At 42.1% G+C, this 19422-nt stretch overlaps 1 protein-coding gene across 2 annotated transcripts in view; it reads left to right on the top strand.

Annotated features, from left to right (window-relative positions):
- Window positions 1–13028: 13028 nt before the first annotated feature.
- Window positions 13029–19422, top strand: part of RPS6KA5 (ribosomal protein S6 kinase A5) — a 171694-nt gene continuing 165300 nt past the window's right edge. Inside the window, exon 1 of one of the 2 annotated variants that reach the window (XM_077910351.1) lies at window positions 13029–13365. In XM_077910351.1, the coding sequence (XP_077766477.1) occupies window positions 13263–13365 (103 nt within the window). In that variant the 5' untranslated portion in view covers window positions 13029–13262. The remainder of the gene's footprint in view (window positions 13366–19422) is intronic. The other variant, XM_077910350.1, reaches the window with a different exon arrangement.

The raw sequence follows: 19422 nt of genomic DNA, 5'->3' as shown, positions 1-19422 counted from the left end.
CAGGACCCCAAGATCACGCTCTGGGCCGAAGGCAGGCACTAAACTGCTGAGCCATCCAGGGATCCCCTGGACTTCACTCTTATTTAAGAATGGACAATGAAGAATCTCCAGATACTTCAGGAAAAGATTCCTATAATAAAAGAGAGAAACAAAAATAATCAGAAAAAAATGGATGTTAGCCAAACCTACTATGATAATCATTTCACAAGATATGTAAATCAAACCATCACACTGTATGCCTTGAACTTATGCAGTGATGTATGTCAATTGTTTCTCAATAAAACGGGAAAAAAGTGAAAGTAAACAGGGAAAACACAACAACCTTGGAAGGAACATTTATTTGAGGAAGAGAACCGAAACCAAAGCAAACCGAACTAAAAAGCTCTAATTGATATATTCAGAAAGACTCAGGAAGCTATATCATCCATAAGAGATGAACAGAATGCTATGACAAACAAGATGAGTTCTTATAAATTAAAAATATGCCTGTTACAGTTATAAAAGAATCAGTAAAAAAGTGTGAATGTTAGATTATGATATTCTCTCTGAAAGTAGAACCAAAAGAGATTTTTTTTAAAAGATAAGAAAAAAGACATGGAAAATAAATACAGGAGGTTCAATACCCATTTAATAGCAGATTCCAAAAGAGAGAGCAGAGAAAACCAAGGAAGAGGAAGCAGTAAAGGAATAAAACAGGAGAATTTTCCAGCACTGAAGCCCATACATCTTGAGACAGAAAGGGCCCATTGAGTGGTAAACACAGAGTTGGAAAAAAATATTCACTTAGTCACATAGTCTGATTTTAAACATCAAAGTTAAAGACAACAATCAGAAAACTTCCCCCTAAAAAGTTAATCTATAAAGGAATGAAAATCAAACAGGTATCTCATGGGCAGCCCCAGATACTAGAAGGCAATGTGTAATGCCTTCAGTATTCCATAGGAAAATGATTTTCAATCTATAATGTCATACTTAGCCAAACTATCATCCAAGTATGAGTGCAGAATAAAGATCTTTTGGGACAAATAGGGCTCAGGAAACTGACTTCTCACATACTATTTCTTAGGAAGATATGTGAAAATGTGCTACAGCAAAACAAAAACATAATCTAAGAAGTAGGAAGATACAAGTCTTGGAAAATCTTGGAACTGACCCAGGAAAAGGGAAATCCCATCAAGTCAGCTATACAGCAGGAGGACGGTGGGCCTCAGAGGGGAATATTTAAAAACTCAGCAGAATACCTGATTGGATGAAGAAGCTAGGGGGACACGAGCAATAATAAAGAAAAATGCAACATGTTAAAGGAAAGACAGATGGAAAACCCAAAGGAACAAAAAGTTGTACCATGACAGGAATAGCAATCTTCATAAACATTTTTGCCTCTTCAGAAAATAATATTTAAAAAATCACAACAATGTAAATGCTGTATAAATGATTTTCATTTTTTATGATCAATGGGAGAGCTAGTTATCAAGAAGAGAATGTAAATATTCTTTTCTTCCTTAAAATTGCATATGGCAGAGATTGAGAGGTAGACACAAAAGAGAAGTATAGGGATGCTGTTACCTTCACCTTTTTTTTTGTGAGAAGTCAGGAGATGACTGCCCTTAGTTGATGGAATAAGGGATAAAGGTATATTAAAATAACGTAGGAAACCTATAGAAAAATAAAGTCATGTAACTTTATAAAGAGGAGAGTGGGTGTTTGTGAAAATGCATTAAACCCTCATTTATCATGTAAGGAGGAAAGCAGATAAGGTATAAAACAAATCAATCAATAGTAATAAAAGCAAATTACTTAAAGATATAGAGGTGACACCAGAAGAAATATCTAAGAGAGATGAAATGACTGTTTATGAGGATTTGAGAGAAAGAGGAGATGGAGCAAAAAATATTTTCACTCACCACATCTGTTCAGCCCCCCCCCATAATGTTGCTGTCCTATCCACTTCTCACACATTCCCATCCTTTCCCCTTCATCCCTAGCTTTCTGGCTCTATCTTGCCTATTTATTCATTTAGAACCTTTTGTTTGTTTGTTTGTTTGTTTGGTTGGTTGGTTGGTTGGTTGGTTTGTTGGTTGGTTGGTTTAAAAAGTCAACTAGTACAAAAGGCATAATCTGACTCAAAGTCTCCATGAACATCTGACCCCAAACTAGAGTCTTCCAGCTTTTACACAAAATAGTCCGTTTTCTCACAGAGTATGTGGAGCTTCTGGAGATGTTCTGTGCTCTGCAGATAAAGTAGTAAGGACTCACAACAGGGTGAGGATGGCAAAGGCAGAGTGATGATAGTGATGATGATGATTCTGATTCTGCATGTTTGGCGTGGAGAAATAAAATGTTCACCACCTTTTTAAGTTTTCTATTGCTGTGTAACCAATGGCTGCAAACTTAAGCAGCTTAAAACAACATCCACTTAGTATCTCACAATTGTGTAGGTGAGAACTTGCCAGATCAAATGGGGTCCCTGCTTAGGATCTCACAGAGTTGAAATTGAGGTCTAGGCCAGGTGGGGCTCCCATCTGGGGGCTTCAGGAAAGAACCTATTTCCTAGTTCATTCAGGGTATTGGTTTAATTTAGGTCCTTGTAGTAGGGCCGATGGCCTTGTTTTCTTGTTGTTTTTTGACAGAAGGGCTGCTCTTTGCTCCTAGAGGCTGCTCTCAGGGCTTTTCCATGTGGTACTTTCCATTTTAAAGCCAGCACCAGGATATCTCCCTTGCACGGAAGCCTTTTTAAAACCCTTCAAATCTCTGTGACTTTTGCTACCAGCTAGAGAAAAGTCTCAGCTTTTCAAGGGCTCATATGATTAGGTTGGGCCCACCCAGATCATCCTAGTCTTAAAGTCAACTAATTAGTAACTTTAATGACATCTGTAAAGTCCTTTTGCTGTATGACATAATCACAGAAGCAACACCCCAGGACAAAGGTCATGGGGGCCATTTTATCGTTCTACCACACTACTCAGAAAATGACTGTTATTTTTATATATGATGTGTTTTCTGATAAAAATAACATAGAATAGTACAAAGGGGAAGTTTTAAGAAACATGCTCCAAATCTCACCAGAAACAGCCATCAACATTTGGAATGCATCATTTCAACAGGTCCTTGTGCATAGAACCAGAACAAAAAGATCAATAGGCAACACTGGGATTTGACTTTGCAAATAACTTTTTTTTTTAAAGATTTTATTTTTTAAGTAATCTCTACACTCAATATGCATAATCTCCAACTCACAACCCTGAGATTAAGAGTCACACACTCTACCAACTGAGGGAGCCAGATTCCCCTGCAAATTACTCTCAAGTAAAATTTAGATTAAAATTAATCTTGTAGGAAAAGAAACAGAAGTAAAACAAAAGTTGCTGAACTTGAGCTAAGTGTTTCCACACCACAAAAAATCTTACAATATCCCCTTTAAAGATAAGAAAAACTAACATAAAATCATCCAACAGTTGGAATCATGCTTGCTTAAAAAAGCTGCAGTGATTAGTTCCCTGCCGTTAAAGATGAGTAAATGTACATCTTTCCAGGTCCTCCCACCACAACTTTTCCCTCACTTCCCAATTTTTGCTGGGTATATAATTGTATTTAAAGTGTAAGCACTTATTTATATTTTGTTCTTTAACCAAGAATTCCACAGCTGTTTAGTCTTAATTCCATATTTAAAATGGTTCAAAACTCAACTTCATTATTTTAAAAAAGAATCCTCAATCCTCGTCTTGATTTCTTTTGGTTCATCCCTAGGTTGACTGGATATCAGAATAAAGGACATTTTTCAAGAATGTGGAAACCCCGAGTTCCTCCATGTTCGAGAATGGCTGCCAATAACCTTTATATTTAATGGACAACTTGGCAGAAATAAAATTCATGAATCACATCGTCATGCTTCTAATGTAGAGCTTGCTTTATTGTCATTTAATATTAGACGTGGCTTTTGATATTTTTAAATCTGGAATATTTTATTATTGATCACTCTGAACAAATTTTACCTTGACACAGTGCATGCTTTCTACCTGCTGACTCAATCTTCATTTCAGTTAATATTCTTTGTGTTCTGGGTGTTTCTTCAGGCATGCCAACTACTCATGTAGTGGGCCTCCATTGTTTATTTTCCATAACTATTGCATTTTTACAAATTTTAATATTTCTTTATTATTTTCCATATTGTTCCATTATGGTTTTTAAACTTATGTTCATCCTATTTTTGGTTGATCCTCTTTTTTTTTTTTAAAGATTTTATTTATTTACTTATTTAGAGGGAGAGTGCAAGGGGGTAAGGAGTAGAGAGGAGTAGACTCCTCGCTGAGCACAGAGCCTGACATGGGGCTCGATCCCAAGACCCTGTGATCACAAACCTGAGCCCAAGGCAGACGTTTAATTGACTGAGCCACCCAGGCATCTCTGACACTCAGTTTCATCATCTTTTGTTGCCATATAATTTTTTATTTGCACCCCTGAGTCTCCTCTTTGTGATTTTTTCCTGTAATTTTGTAATTTCCCCACCTCGATGGAGCATTCTTTTCTTTTTTTTTTTTTTTTTTTTAAGATTTTAAAATTTATGTTGTGGGGAGGGGCAGAGGGAGAAAGAGAGAATTTGAAGGAGATTCTACACTAAGTGAGGAGCCTGATGTGGTGATCCATCTCATGACCCTGAGATCATGACCTGAGCTGAAACCAAGAGCTGGATGCTTACCTGACTGTCACCCAGGCACCCCAGGGCCTTCTCTGTTAAAGAATAACATGGAAAGGATCAAAGAAGCATTTTGAGGCATTTGGCAGCTTTCTTTGGTGTGTTTCCAAATCTGTTAATTTCTTCTCCATGAAAGAATGTCTCTTAGATTCTCAGGTTTGGACACTGAAGAGGTTACTGAGGCCCTCAGTAAGGACCTCTCAGTCTAAAGCTCTCTGGGTTGTAATCTAGCAATTACCTCTCTATCCCTTACATTATCATCTCCAGAAGACTCCTTTGGCATAGAGGCCAGGTCACAGACAATAGAAAAAAATGAGCATCCACCTGGTTTCTCCTTAGCATGGACCCTCCTTGCTATCATCCCGGTCCTTTGTTTGTTTTCTTTTTTTTAAGATTTTATTTATTTACTCATGAGAGACACACAGAGAGAGAGGCAGAGACACAGGCAGAGGGAGAAGCAGGCTCCATGCAGGGAGCCTGATGTGAGACCCAATCTTGTGACTCCAGGATCATGCCCCAGGCCGAAGGCAGGCACCAAACCGCTGAGCCACCCAGGGATCCCCCACATCCTGGTCCTTTGCAAGAACACTGCCTCTTTCTCCTCAGACCTTGTTACTCAGATTTAAATTTCAGTTATTGGGGTACTACTGCTACAATTTTTGCTTCATCTGCACATCACCTCTATTATAATCAGTGTTCTTCTTTGAATCAATTCCAGTTTTTACTTATTTAAAAAGGAGGCATATAACGATCAGAAACGAAAAGCAGTAGTGTTTGTGATAAATAGGAAGTAACTATTAAATGCAATGAACACAAAATAATGATGGTATGTTTTAGCGAGAGACAGTTGTCTGCTCGAAGCTGAGTCTGAGGGCTACATATTCCTGGTTAGAAAGCGAAATTACTACACACTAGAAATAAATTAAAGACTATTGGCACCAAACCAAGACTTTCTTCTTGATGTAATCACAAGTAAAGGAGAACTCTAAATGAATTACTTTTTCATTATGTTATTTGATATAATTAAATGACTATTCGTGTACCACCTAAACTTATTTCCGGTTCCCCAAGTAATACAAGGCCCCTTGCTTTTGAGAAACCCCATTCTAATTCAAGGATCAGTAATTTGGTCCCTTGGGACTGTGACACTAGCATCTAAGAAAAGGTGTTTCCTGCTCAAGGCTGGAGGCAGTGTATGTTGGCTCTCAGCATTTCACCAATTTCAGTACAGATTTTACAGTACTTGGCAGGCAAACTTCATAGTTTGTGGTTTGAGGTTTTGAGAGTTTCCTTGTTTCATTAAAAATGGGGCTTTTTCTGTGTTTTTGCATTGTTTTCTCGTTGCTTCCAGCAGATTTTGAGAGTAGCAAGGGGGGGGCTAGGAAGGGAGAGAGGGAGTGAAAATATCTTTACTGTTTTTCACTGGACACGTATGTGATGTGCACGCCTCTGAAGTTTCTCCCACTGTGCACCATTTGGCACAGGTCCACACAGCCAGAGCTCAGACCAGATCTTCCAACTCAACCCAGCACGCCACGTCTGCCACATTCAAGGATTTCTAAGCTTGTATCTGGGATACCAGAAGGTAGGGTGCGAAACTGCCTTAATGCTGCTGCCCCCTCATAGAATTTTCTTCTTTGTGGACTGAAGGTATGTGTGCCTTCCCAACATTCTTTTTGAGAACAGTGGCCATATGTCAACTTCAGCAGTGGATGGGTGTCTTCCAAGAGTATGAACCTGACACCCTCCTAACTGTTGGTCTCTGTATCCTGCCGTGAGCCCCTTAAATCTACTGGATCTCTACCACACAGAGAGGGGTCCAACCAGGTCAAAACAGAATCAAGGTGTTGATAATATCACTTTTGACTATTTGAAAGAAGTTCTTTCTTCTCTGAGTGTATATCTGAGTGTTTTGATAGAGTCAGTTGGAGGGCGGCAAGATGTGGTAAGCCTCTGGTATTTCCTAAATTTTATAAATCCAAAGGGGAGGAGTTTCCTGCTTACACTGCATGAATAATGAGATGATTGAGCCCCAAAGGCTCACACCATGTAAGGTCTTCCCTGACTTTGCTTCGACCCTTTGCCCCACACTAAGGATGAGGGAGGGCACGGCATGGTGCCATAGACATAGGCTCACAAGATAACTGGGTGAGCAGGGGGCCCCATTCTGGCACCAGGAACCAGCAAGCCCAGTGAAAGGCAGTTTGTAAGAGGAACAAACATATTTTCAAGCTTTTTGTTCTCTATTACACTTTGCCTTAGCTGAAACTGAAGTTCTCCTGGCACCTTCCCTTTCCCAGTCTCTTCACATAAAGGTCTGCCCCCAGTTGCTTGTCCATCTCTCAGGACTAGAAGGAACAGTGCTATTTTCCTTAATTCCAGCGTCTACATCCAGACCATCATCCATTGTTTCATGTGCCTTCAACAACTTTTTCTCCTTGGATTCCAAGCCATCCTCTCTATCACTCTCAGCTAAGCCCCTCCCACCCATTTTATTTGGTATGTTCAACCACTGACTTATCATTTTTCCTCCTACCCTATCTGTCATCATCACCAACTATGAACAGGTGCTGTTGTTTCAAAACTCCAGCGTGCTCTCATCTTCCTCTGCTCTAATGGTTGTGTGTTAGAGTTGTACATTACAAAATTGGTTCTACCTAACAATCACTTGAGTATCTTTTAAAAACATCTCAAAGTTCTGGCCCTATTCTAGAAGCTGGGGATCCTGAGATGAGATGACCAAATCATCAACTCTACAAAGTAATCCCTGCCCACTCTGGCCCCTCCTCCCTCTCTCTGGCTACAATGAAGAAACTCCTTTGCTCAAAGGCTCAAAGGCAAACCTTTCAGCAAGTTCAGGTCCCCAGCCCTACCCAGATTTTCAGAGAAATTTTCAGGAAGAGATTCCTTGGTTCTCCTACCTCTCCCCGTCCACCTGTCTCATAAGCACCCAAACACGTTCCAGTATTTCTCATCTTAAAAGACACTCAAATAGAAAGTTAACCAGATATAGACTATCCCAGTCATATAACTGCCATAGGTGAGATCCGCCAATGGGGGCTAAAATTAGTGGGTGAAAGTTTAAGGAGAAACCAAGTGTTCAAGGTTTAGTATCACAAGTAATAAGAATATAAACTTCTTGTATCCCTGATATCATGAATGGGCAACAAGCACATCACCTCTGTTGCCAAAAATGCATAATTTCAAATTTAATCATAACAAAACATCAGACAAACCCAAACTGGAGGGCTTTCTTTGAAACACTTGGCCAGTGCTTTTCAAAAGACTTAAGGTCATGAAAGACAAGGAAAGACTAAGGCACTGCCAAGGACTTAAGGAAACTAAGGAGCCATGACTACTACATGTACTGTAGGATCCTAAATTAGATACTGGCACAGAGAAGGACATGGTTGTGTTCCAATAAAACTTTATTTATGGACACTTAAATTACAATTTCACATAATTTTTATGTGTCACAGTATATTCTTCTTTTGATTCTTTTTCAATCATTAAAAAAATTAAATCATTGTTTATGGAAAAAGTGGTGAAAATTGTAGAGTATATTTAGTAATACTGTATCAACATTAATTTCTCAGTGTTAATGATTGAACTGTGGTATGGAACATTAACATTAGAGGAAGCTAAATGTAGGGTATGTGGAAATGGTACTGTTTTTCCAACTCTTTGGCAATTTAAACATTTTTTGAAAATAAATAGGAAAAAAAAACAACAAACAGCCTCCCTGGGTTCCTCCAGCAAGGGCCTTTCTTCTCTATTTTTCTTTAGGGGAAAACTCCTTGAAAATTATGTCCACTCACACTATTTATACTCCTTCACTTCCCATTTTCTCTACCAAACCACTTTGGATATTGTCACGAATGGCCCCCAAGTTGGCAAATTCATAGGATCTTTCCAGACCTCATCTTATGTGACCTCTAGGAGCATGTGATTCAGCTGACCACTCCCTCCTCCTTGAAACACTTTGGCTTCCAAGACACAAAAGTCTGCATGTTTTCCTCCTATAGTCCAGCTCTACCTTCTTATTCCAACATCTTAGTGTTGAAATTCCTTAGACTTCAGTCCTTGGTTCTTCTTTTCTTCCTTCTATACATTTTTGCCCCAGGTATTCTTATTTACATCTCTAGCCTCAAATACCATCTATCTGCCAGCAATTCCTAAATTTGTCTCTATCCTAGACCTCTCTTCAGAGCTCTAGACTCATATATCCACATAGCTACTTAATATTGGCATTGGATGTCTCAAAATAAAACTTTTGATCTTCACTCTGATATGTGCTCTTTTTTAACTCACCTCTCTCTTTAAATGGTAACACCATCCTCTTCTATCCATCTAGTTGCTCATGTCAAAAAACCTTAGTGTCATTTCAGGAACCCCTTTTTCTTCCCCCAGCAAATCCAATCCTTTATGAAGTCCAAAATGCATCTCTAGAAACATTCCATTTCTTACCATATGTACTGCACCCACTGTCATCTTTTGCCCATGCTACAGTGATAACCTCCCAACTGGTCTTCCTGTATCCCTTCTTGCTCCCCCAGCCTAGGCTCCAAACACTAACTGTAGTGGTGTTTTGAAAATAATATTCTTATATCATTCTCCTGTTTATATTGCTTCAGACTTCACACAGGAAAAACTTCAAAAATATGAATAAGGCCTATACATACTTCATGATTGTGTCTCTGCCTCCCTCCTTGACCTCATCTCTTGCTCACTGCATTATGGCCCCACTGGCTTTCTCTCAACCCGTACTGTACATAGACTCTGCCTGCCTCAGGACTTGGCATCTCCATCTTCCTAAAATTTTCTTCCCTACCCCTCTCCCTCCAACAATTCTCTTGTGAAATAGTAGGGTAGGCAAGATTTTGCTTTGGTAGCAAATAACCCCAACATCTTGGAGCCTATACCTGAGGTTTATTTATTGTTCACATCACAGTCTGATGTAGGTCAGGGTGGTACTTCTTCAGGTGGCACCCCCATATTCACAATGTGGCCTTTGTAGCTGCTGTGGAAAGAGAAGAAAGTGGGCGTGATGACACAGGGGGCTTCTCTGGCCAGGCCTGGAAATGGCCCATATCATGTCTGCTCATACCCCGCTGGCCCGATCACCGTCACATGACCCTAGCCTAACAGCAAAGGGGGGGGGGGTAGTTTTCCTGTGTGTCCAGGAAGAGGAAATGAGATTGGTGAGCCCCAGGCCAGTTTTTGCCACATCCTGGTTAAAACCTACTCATCTTTAAAGAATCAGCTTAAGTAATACTTCCTTATTAAGGGCTTCTAGTGCCTTCAACCTAAATCAGGCTCCCCTGTTATATTTTATTGTAATAGCCTTTAATTTTCCTTTACAGCATGATCACTCTGAAAAATTTACATTTCTTTATGTGATTACTTAATATTTATTCCAATTTCTAGACTGTAGACTCTATGAGAGCAAGGATTACATCTGCCATGCTTCCTCTTTGTATCTCTCACAATACCTGATATACAACTGGTGCAAAAGTTGTTGAGTGAACAAATGAACAATTGCATGCAGTCATTCGCTGGTTCCAAATAGCATACGACTCGAGGAGAAAGGCAGGTGAGTAGGCAGTCATGGTTTAGTGGGATAAATGTTCCAGGCAGGTAAGCCCAGGTTGCTCAGGCAACCTAACGGGCTGTCAAGGATTCTCTGCTTTCTGTTCCATGACAGTCTAATCTAGGAGTCTGCAAACTGTGGCCTGCAGGCCAAATCTGGTTACTGCCTGCTTTTTTATAGCCCAAGAGCTAAGAATGGCTTTTATATTTTTAAATGGTTGAAAAGAATTAAATGAAGAAAAATATACTTTGTCACATGAAAATTATGTGAAATTTAACTGCAATGTCCATGAAAAAAAGCTTTTTGGAACACGGCCACACACATTAGTTTACTTTTTGTTTATGGCTGCCTTGGCACTACAATAGCAGAGTTGAGTAGCTGTGAAATAGACCACTTGGCCTGCAAAGCCTAAAATATTTATTGCTTGGCCCTTTATAGAAAAGGTTTGTTGACTTTTGATCTAATCCCTGCTTGGTTTAAAAGTCAGTTCTACGTGAAATACATCCAAGTGCCCATCATTAATCTTCTCCTTTTCCCATTCTCAGGTCCACTGTCAGAAATTAGGCCCCTATAAATTCTGTGAAAATCAAAAAAGGGAAACCTCACTAAAGTGGAGTTAGGAGGTGAGAAGGGGGAGCCTACTATTCCATAGCAATTAGGGGAAGAAATAGGCAATTATAGAGTCCAATAGGTGAATAGACAAGAGGAAAGAATCCTCAGTTATAGACACCAACAGGGAAAGAGGTACATTACACCTCCTACTAGAAACTGACTGGGCAGCCCCAGTGGCTCAGCGGTTTAGTGGGGCTTTCAGCCCAGGGCATGATCCTGGAGACCCAGGATCGAGTCCCACATCAGACTTCCTGCATGGAGCCTGCTTCTCCCTCTGCCTGTGTCTCTGCCCCCCTCTCTCTCTGTGTCTCTCATGAATAAATAAAAATCTTAAAAAAAAAAAAAAAAAAAAAGAAAGAAACTGACTACCCATGCAACTTAGCCAGCGAGAAACCATCATCACCCTGAACTCTTGCTTTTTCCCAATGGACTTTCCTTCAAAAATACCCCTGCCAACTTCCTCCTTCTTCTCCATTAAAAGACAACATTCTAGGGCACCTGGGTGGCTTAGTCGGTTAAGCGACTGCTTTCCTCTCAGGTCATGATCTTAGGGTCTTGGAGCCGAGCCCCGCATCTGGCTCCCATCCCTCTCCCTCTGTATGCCACTCTGCCCACCTGTTCGTTCTCTCTCTCTCTCTCTCTGTCCAATAAATACATAAAATCTTAAAAAAAAAATTCCTCTCCTCTGTTTATTGGATTTGTCTATGGTTTAAAAGAGTTTGTGCATCCCAAGTTGTGACTCTCTGAATCAACTCCTTTTGCTGGTAAAATAAACGACTATTTTATTTTTTAGGTTAACAGTTCTATCTTCGCAACAGTATTCCTTTCCTGTTATCTTTCTCCTCAGTCCATCCTTCTCACTGTTACTGAAGCTAACTTCCAAAAAACCAGCTTTGAAATTGTAACTACTCTTTGGGACTCCCCAGCCTGTACTAAATAAAACCTGCCCTGCTTAGCATGGTAGTCAAGGTTCTCCATTGTCTTACACAGAGCACCTTACCTTTTTGTCTCTCTTTTTAGGTCATTCTTCCATCCAGTCTTATCAATCAATCATTTAACCCACCTTTGCCTTCTTTACTTTTAGGCTGACGCTCACAGTTACCGTTTCTGCATGAAATATCTGCTGCTGGTATTTCTATCTTAAGCTGGTTATCTCAAATTCCTCTAAGTTGGTTATCTCAAATTCCTCCTTGCCCTAAAAGCCTTCCTCAGCTCCCCTACGGTGAATAATTATTGCCATCTGTGCAATTCTGTAACACAGTTTATATAAGACCTTCCCTCCCCCCCCCCCTGCAATTCTGCTTTCTATTTCCTGTGCATATACAAATTCTTTTCTCACGTTTGTACTGAAATCTCTTTAGGGGCAGGGATTGTTCGTACTGCCATTAACCTCTGTATCCATTTGGTGCCTTGGATGTATGCAGCTGCACAAAATGGAAACGTCTATCCTTTGCAAAAGTCCTTAAGGCGAGCTTGGACTGTGAATTTTTGCAGTGTCTGAGCTACCTGCATTTACGCACAAATTCCACTTAACTGGCACCAGGCACACCGGCGCGAGTAACACCTTTGCAGGACGCGCCGCCTTCCCGCTGGGCACACCTCTGCGGATCCGGATCGCCGCTGGTGGGGACCCTCCCTCCCCCCAGGCACCCCTGCAAACACGTGCGTGAGAAGCGCTTCCCTCCAGGCCCCTCCTCTGTCCATGGTGATTGGCGGGCCACACGCTCCAATCAGCCCTCCCCGCCTCTTTCAGCGATAGCCAATCACAGACGCCGAGCGCCTACTGACTACTAGACACTGTTTACTAACAGATCGAAGCTGGGGAATCAGGGGTGTGACCGTTCTGGGGAGGTCAGGGAAGGGGGTCCCGACTGCGCGTGCGCACCGGCGGGAGGGGGCGGGGCAGAGCCTCAGGCCTCACCAATCGGAGGCGCAGCGTTCCTCCCTCTCCTGCCTCCCCGCCAAGCAACAACAACTCGAGGAGCGGGGCGGGGCGGCACCCGTGACGTCAGACGGGGCCGCCCAATGGGAGCCGGCGTTGCCGGGTGCGCGCGCCCCGTGCCCAATGAGCGGCGGCGGCTAGAATGGCTCCTCGCGCTTGCTGCCTGTGGGCGGAGCGGCCCCAAGGAGGAGGCGGCGGAGCAGGGGGCGGTTTGGTTGCGCGGTACTAGCGGTGCCCGCCGAAGGGGGAGGAGGCGGAGGAGCGAGCCGCGCGGCCAGAGCGGGAAAGCGGCTCGTCGCTGCGTCCGAGTTCTGGAGCCGCCGCACCGCGGCTCCCGGGGCTGCAGCGGGAGCTCGGAGGGGGCCGGGCGTCCGCTGTCACCCGGGTCCCCGCGTAGGACCCCGCGGGCTCGGGGAAGGGAGAAGATGGAGGAGGGCGGCGGCGGCGGCGGCGGCGGCGCGGGGAGCAGCGGGGACGGCGGCGCCGGGGGAGAGCAGCTCCTCACTGTCAAGCACGAGCTGCGGACGGGTGAGCGACCCCGCCCTCTGGCGGCCGGGCCCGGCGCGGGGGCGCGCCCCGAGGGCAGGCGGGTGGCCGCGCGGGCCGGGGGCGCGGGGGCTGGGGAGGGGGCGGGCCGGGGCGGGGCCTCGCGGGCGGGGCGGGAGCCCGGGGGTCCCCGCGGGGGTCAGGAGGGGCGCGGGCCGAAAGTTTGGCGGAGCCGGGGAATGCGCGCTGGGGCGGGCGGAGCGGCGGGCGGCTGCCTGTGGGCGCTCGTCTCTGAGGATGCCTGCGCGCCCCCTTGCCGCACAGGTGACAGATGCGTCGCTGCATCCTGTCCGGGGGCCCGAGGTGCGCGTCCTGCCCTCCTCTGCGGCTGCCCCGGGGGAGGTCCCGGCGGGGGCGTGCGGAACCGCGCGCTGAGGTCCCGGCGTCCTGGACCAGCTGACCCCACGGGGCTCTTCACCTGTCGGGTTAGAGACCCGGGTTAGATCCGCGAGCTGGATCGCGGGCTCCAGGGTCTGCGCGCTTTCATCTGCAATTATCCTGAAACGCTACACTTGGCTTTGAATTCTTTCAGAGAAGAAGGCTCCGTGGATCTAAAGCTCTAAGTAGAAGCGACTGAAGCAGCCCGCTTAGGCGCTCACGTGCCGGTGTCCTAACGTGTCCCATCACTAAGCGTCCTCCCGAGCTCTCTACCTGTTAGATCACTTTATTCATTGTGTGGGTCGGAGTTGTTCATGTTGCAAAATGTTCATGTGGACTGGTTGTGTACAGCTTGGGTACAGCTTGGCGCAGCCCGGTCTGGTGTTTAGAGATACTTTTTCATGTCTGGACGATGCGTCTTCATACGTGGAAAGAGTTTGTTGTCACTATTAAATATTCTTGTGAGCATTTATGAAGGTTTATGATTCAGCTTGTTTGGCATAGAGAGATACTTTTTTAATTTTTTTTTTTGTTATATAGACACAGAGCTTATGCCGCAGATCTCAGGTGCACGCCAAGTACACCTTGTTACCATTTTGAACAGATTGTAAAGTTAGATCTGTCACCTGTTCTTTTTTAGTTTTTATTTCTGATTAGGTTGCTAGTCAGCATCCCACTGAGTGCCAGCGTGGTGACTTAATTTAAGGGGCATGTCAAATGCATGTTTACTTGTTTCAACATTTTAAAACAATTTTTTTTCGTGTTTTTTTTTTTTTTTTTTTTGGTCGTTGTGAATTTCTTATGTATCTCGAGCTAGTTGCCCCATAATCTTCTTGAGCGCCTAACATAACCTGTGTGGGTTTGGTTGGTTTGGTTTTTCCTCTCTCATTTTAATAGACAACGTTTTCAAAGGGCCATTAAGTCATTTTTTGAGTTAACGTGTATTCAGTATTAATATTTGACTGGTGCGAGGCTCAGCATCAGGTGCTCTCTGATGTGGAGATTTTGAATTTCTTCTTAAAAAATCTTATGTAACAATTCACTGATTTATATGTGCAGAGTTTTGCTGTATCACAAAAGCTACTTGAAGTCATACGCTCCTCAGCCACTGACCATGGTGCAACAAACAGCTTTTTGCTAAATGACCAAAGAGCAACCTACTTGTTATTAGTAGTCAACCAACCGCTCAGTGTCTGGGTTTTGCAAACAATGCTAGTTTTGTAGAAAGCAATGAGTACTGCTTTACTTCTCTTACCCTGCTAACCATGTGAATCATCACCTTCAAGTTTGCATTTTAGAAATTTTTCTGGTGGTGAGATTATACTGAATTCATTAGTACTGTTAACTGTCAAAGGAAGTGAACAGTCATTTTGATTTATTGCTGAACATTGGAACAACTGACCGGATATAGTGGTCAAAAATACTGTTAAAATATAAATTGAAAGATTTGCTCATCTTTGGCCAACTGCACTCTTGTCAGCACATGATGCTATAATAGGCACCAAAGTAATTTGATCTGATATGGTCCTTTGCTTCTCAAAATGTGGACAGGCATTATAGCCATATCAAGTCAGCAGTTGGTGGTTGTGCATTTGTGCCCAGCATTGTATTGTATGCTCTTGGGTGAATGAAAAGGCAATGAAAGTCGCATGGGAAGTGTTCCAGTTGTGTAGATTGAGTAGCATTCACATGGAATTGGAAGACTTAATTCTGAATCCTAGCTCTGCCACTTACTTGCTGTGTAGACTTGAGCAAGCCACTTCACTCTTTCAGACTCACTTTTCTCACTACAAGATGTGAGAATTGAATGCTACCCTGCTGGAAGAGCAGTTTGCTTGGCACATGTGAGGCACAGAGATGTTGGTTGCATGTAAAATCTGAAAATCACTCCATCATGGTACCTTTTCTTAAAGTATACAGATTAATCCAGTGTAACTTAGAAAACAAATCACTCATTTGGTGTTTAGCCTGAGTCACATTGCTGGCTGTCATCTTTCTCTGTGTATATCTTGCCTTCTGAAGTACAAAGTAAACTCCCCATGATCCCTGCTACTGCCTGTGTGTGTATCTTCAATAACATCTAACACACACAGTACTGTGACAATTGAAGTACATGTCTATGCTAGACTGTAGAGTTCTTGAGGGCAGACACTGTGTGCTTTGTCCATTTTCAGCCCCTGGAATATGACAGGTACTCAGATATTTGTTGGACGAGTTCATCGAATAGGTGAAAATGCAGGACCAAGCAACAAGCTATGATTTATCGTATTTCCCAGTATTTTGTAGATGTTAGGTGGTTGATACATTTGTAGCATTAATTATAAAAGCTGAAGAATGAAGAGTAAAGGATTGATTAAATTAGTTAAATCTACATTTCTTGACACTTTCTGTTTTCTAGGCTAAGTGGTACTGATGATACCAAAAATGACTAAGCAAATGTCTTGCCTTCTGATAGGGGAGGAGGCCGTGTAAGCCAGTAATTAGGATATATTGCCTTAAGTCTAGTAATAGATACAGAGTATAAAGGTAGTAAAAAAAAATGGTTAGGACTTTTAGGTTTCAAATAATCAAATCTCTCTGTTGAACAACAGGGGAAAAAAAGAGAGGTATTGGAAGGATATTGGATTATCACCCATTCATTTATTTCATAAATATTTCATCACCCCCTATGTACTGAGTGTTGTTTTAGATAGTGGGGTCACAGGACAGATGCATTCTTCCCATTGGAAGTGTAGGGTTGCTTCAGGAATCCCTGGAACCAGAGATGTATGTTGTCTGTACTCCCCCCATCTTGAACCTTTGCTTGTTTCTGAGTGATGGGCTTCATCCTCCTCTAATTGCTGTCTACCTTTTCCCATGTGGGAAAGAATATAGCTGCTGACAGACACCGAGTTTTACATCCTACAGCTTGAGGTATTGGAGAGATACTGCCTTTTTTGCAACTTCAGATATAGCAATTTCAGGGCAGGACCTTACCGACTTGGCTTTGGTCAGATGCCTACTTTCAGATCATTCAATTAAGGACAGAGAATGGGATCATGATTTAACTAATGTGACAGCAGCTATAGTGAACATGTGGATGGAGGTGAAACAAACTCTTAGGAGAGAAAGGGTTGCTGGGAAGACATTTCCTTAGATGTACTTCATCAGAAGAGAGAGCCTGCCCTGAAGAGAGGATCAAGGAAGGGGTATTAACTATCTCTTGCTCTGTAACAAATTACCCCAAAATTTAGTGGCTTAAAGCAGCTTGATTTCTGTAGGTCAGAAATTCAGGAGTTGCTTAGCTTGATGGCTCTGACTCAGGATCTCTCATGAGGCTGTAGTCAAGATATTGGCCAGAACTGCAGTATTCTGAAGATTTACTTGTCTGGGGCTGGAGACTCCCCTCCTAAGACAGCTTACTTTTATGTTGTTCGCAGGATGCTTCATTGCCTTGCCATGGGGACCTCTCTATACAGCTGCTTGACTGTCCTCATGACATGACAGCTGGCTCCCTCAGAACAAGTGATTGGAGAGAAAGAGCAAGGTGGATGCGGCAGTGTTTATTAAGCCAACTTTTTGAGATCTAATTTACATACCATAAATTCCACTTGTTTCAGTTGTACAATTTAGTGAATTTTAGTATATTTATAGAGTTATACAACCATCATCACAATCTAATTTTAGAACATTTCCATCATCCTAAAAAGAAATGTCTTGCCCATTTATATCAGCCACTCCAACATTTTCACCGCCCATCCCCAGCCCTAGGCAACTGCTCATTCTACTTTCTATCTGTACATTTGCCCAGGGACGTTTCATATAATAGAATTTTACAATATATAGTGTTTTGTTATTTATTTATTTATTTTAAAAATATGTAGCCTATTATAACTGGCTTCTTTCACGGAACATAGTGTTTTCAAGGTTCATCCATGTTGTAGCTTGTATCTGCACTTCATTTTTTTAATTGACAGATACTGTTCTGTTGTATGGATATGCCATGTTTTGTTTATCTGTTCATTTAGTTGACTGACATTTGGGTTGTTTTCACCTTTTGGCTATTGTGAATAATGCTGCTATGTACATTTGTGTACAGGTGTCTTGTGTGGATCTATGTTTTTATTTCTCTTGGGTACATTCCAAGAGTAAGATTACTGGATCACATGGTAAGTCTGCGCTTAACTTTCTAAGTTTTCCAAAGTGGCTGTGCCATTTTAGAGTCCCAGTAGCAATGTACAGAGCTCCAGTTTCTCCACATCCTTGTTAATACTCATTATCTTTTTGCTTGTAGCCATTCTAGTGAGTGTGAGGTGGTATCTCATTGTGATTTTGATTTGTGTTCTAATGACTAATCATGTTAAGCATTTTTTCATGTGCTTATTAGCCATTTGTGTGTTTGGAGAAATGTCTGTTGAGATCCTTTGCCCATTTTTTAATTGGTTAATTTGTCTTTTTATTATTGCAATGTAAATCTTTATGTATTCTAGATATAAATCTCTTACCAGATATGTGACTTGCAAATATTTTCTTCTGCTGAGTAGGTTGTCTTTTTGTTTTTCTTTTGATGGTATCCTTCTAGGCACACAAAAGTCTTTAATTTTGATGTAGTCCATTTTATCTCTTTTCTTTCATTTCTTGTGCTTTTGGTGTTGTATCTAAGAAATCATTGACTAACCCAACGTTAAGAAGACTTAATGCCTGGGGCACCTGGGTGGCTCAGTGGTTGAGCATCTGTCTTCCTTCCTCAGGGTTTGGTCTCGGGGTCCTGGGATCAAGTACCGCATCGGGCTACCCTCAAGGAACCTGCTTCCCTCTGCCTGTGTCTCTGCCTCTCCCTCTATGTCTCTCATGAATAAATAAATAAAATCTTAAAAAAAAAAAAAGACTTATGCCTGTTTTCTTCAAAGAGTAGCCTTAGCTGTTTCATTTAGATTTTTGATCCATTTGTCAAAAGATTATTCTTTCCCCATATTATTGACTTGGCACCCTTGTTGAAAATCTTGACCATAGATATATGGGTTTATTTCTAGACTCTATCCTTATACCAGTACCACACTGTGTTGGCTACTGTAACTTTTTGGTAAGTTTTAAAATTCGGAAGTGCGAGTCCTCCAATTTTGTTTTTTTCTTTTTTCCAAATGTTTTTGGAGATTCTGGGTCCCTTGAATTACCATAGGAATTTTAGGATTAGCTTGTCAGTTTCTGCAAAGAAGCCAGCTGGCATTCTGGTAAGGATCCCGTTGAACCTGTAGGTCAGTTTTGGGAGCATTGCCATGTTAGCATATTAAGTCTTGTGTTCCAGCAACGTGGAATGTTTTTCCATTTATTTAGATCTTCTTTCATTTTTTAAAAAAAACATTTGCAGTTTTTTTTTTAAAGATTTTATTTATTTATTTGAGAGAGGGGGCACCTGCACACATGCAGCGGGAGGGGCAGAGGGAGAAGCAGACTCCCCGCTGAGCAGGGGGCTCAGATATGGGCCAATAGCCTCCTTCCCAAGACCCCAGGATCATGAGCCAAAGGCAGTTGTTTAACTGACTGAGCCACTCAGGCACCCAACATTTTGTAGTTTTCAAAGTATAGGTTTGTATTTCTTTTGTTAACTTTATTCCTAAATATTTTGTTCTTTTTTAATGTTATTGTAGAGGGAATTATTTTTTTCTGGATTATTCATTGTAA

The sequence above is a fragment of the Canis aureus genome, chromosome 9 (genome assembly GCF_053574225.1).
Source record: "Canis aureus isolate CA01 chromosome 9, VMU_Caureus_v.1.0, whole genome shotgun sequence".
NCBI classification, from domain to species: domain Eukaryota; kingdom Metazoa; phylum Chordata; class Mammalia; order Carnivora; family Canidae; genus Canis; species Canis aureus.
This window is presented reverse-complemented; position numbering and strand designations above follow the sequence as displayed.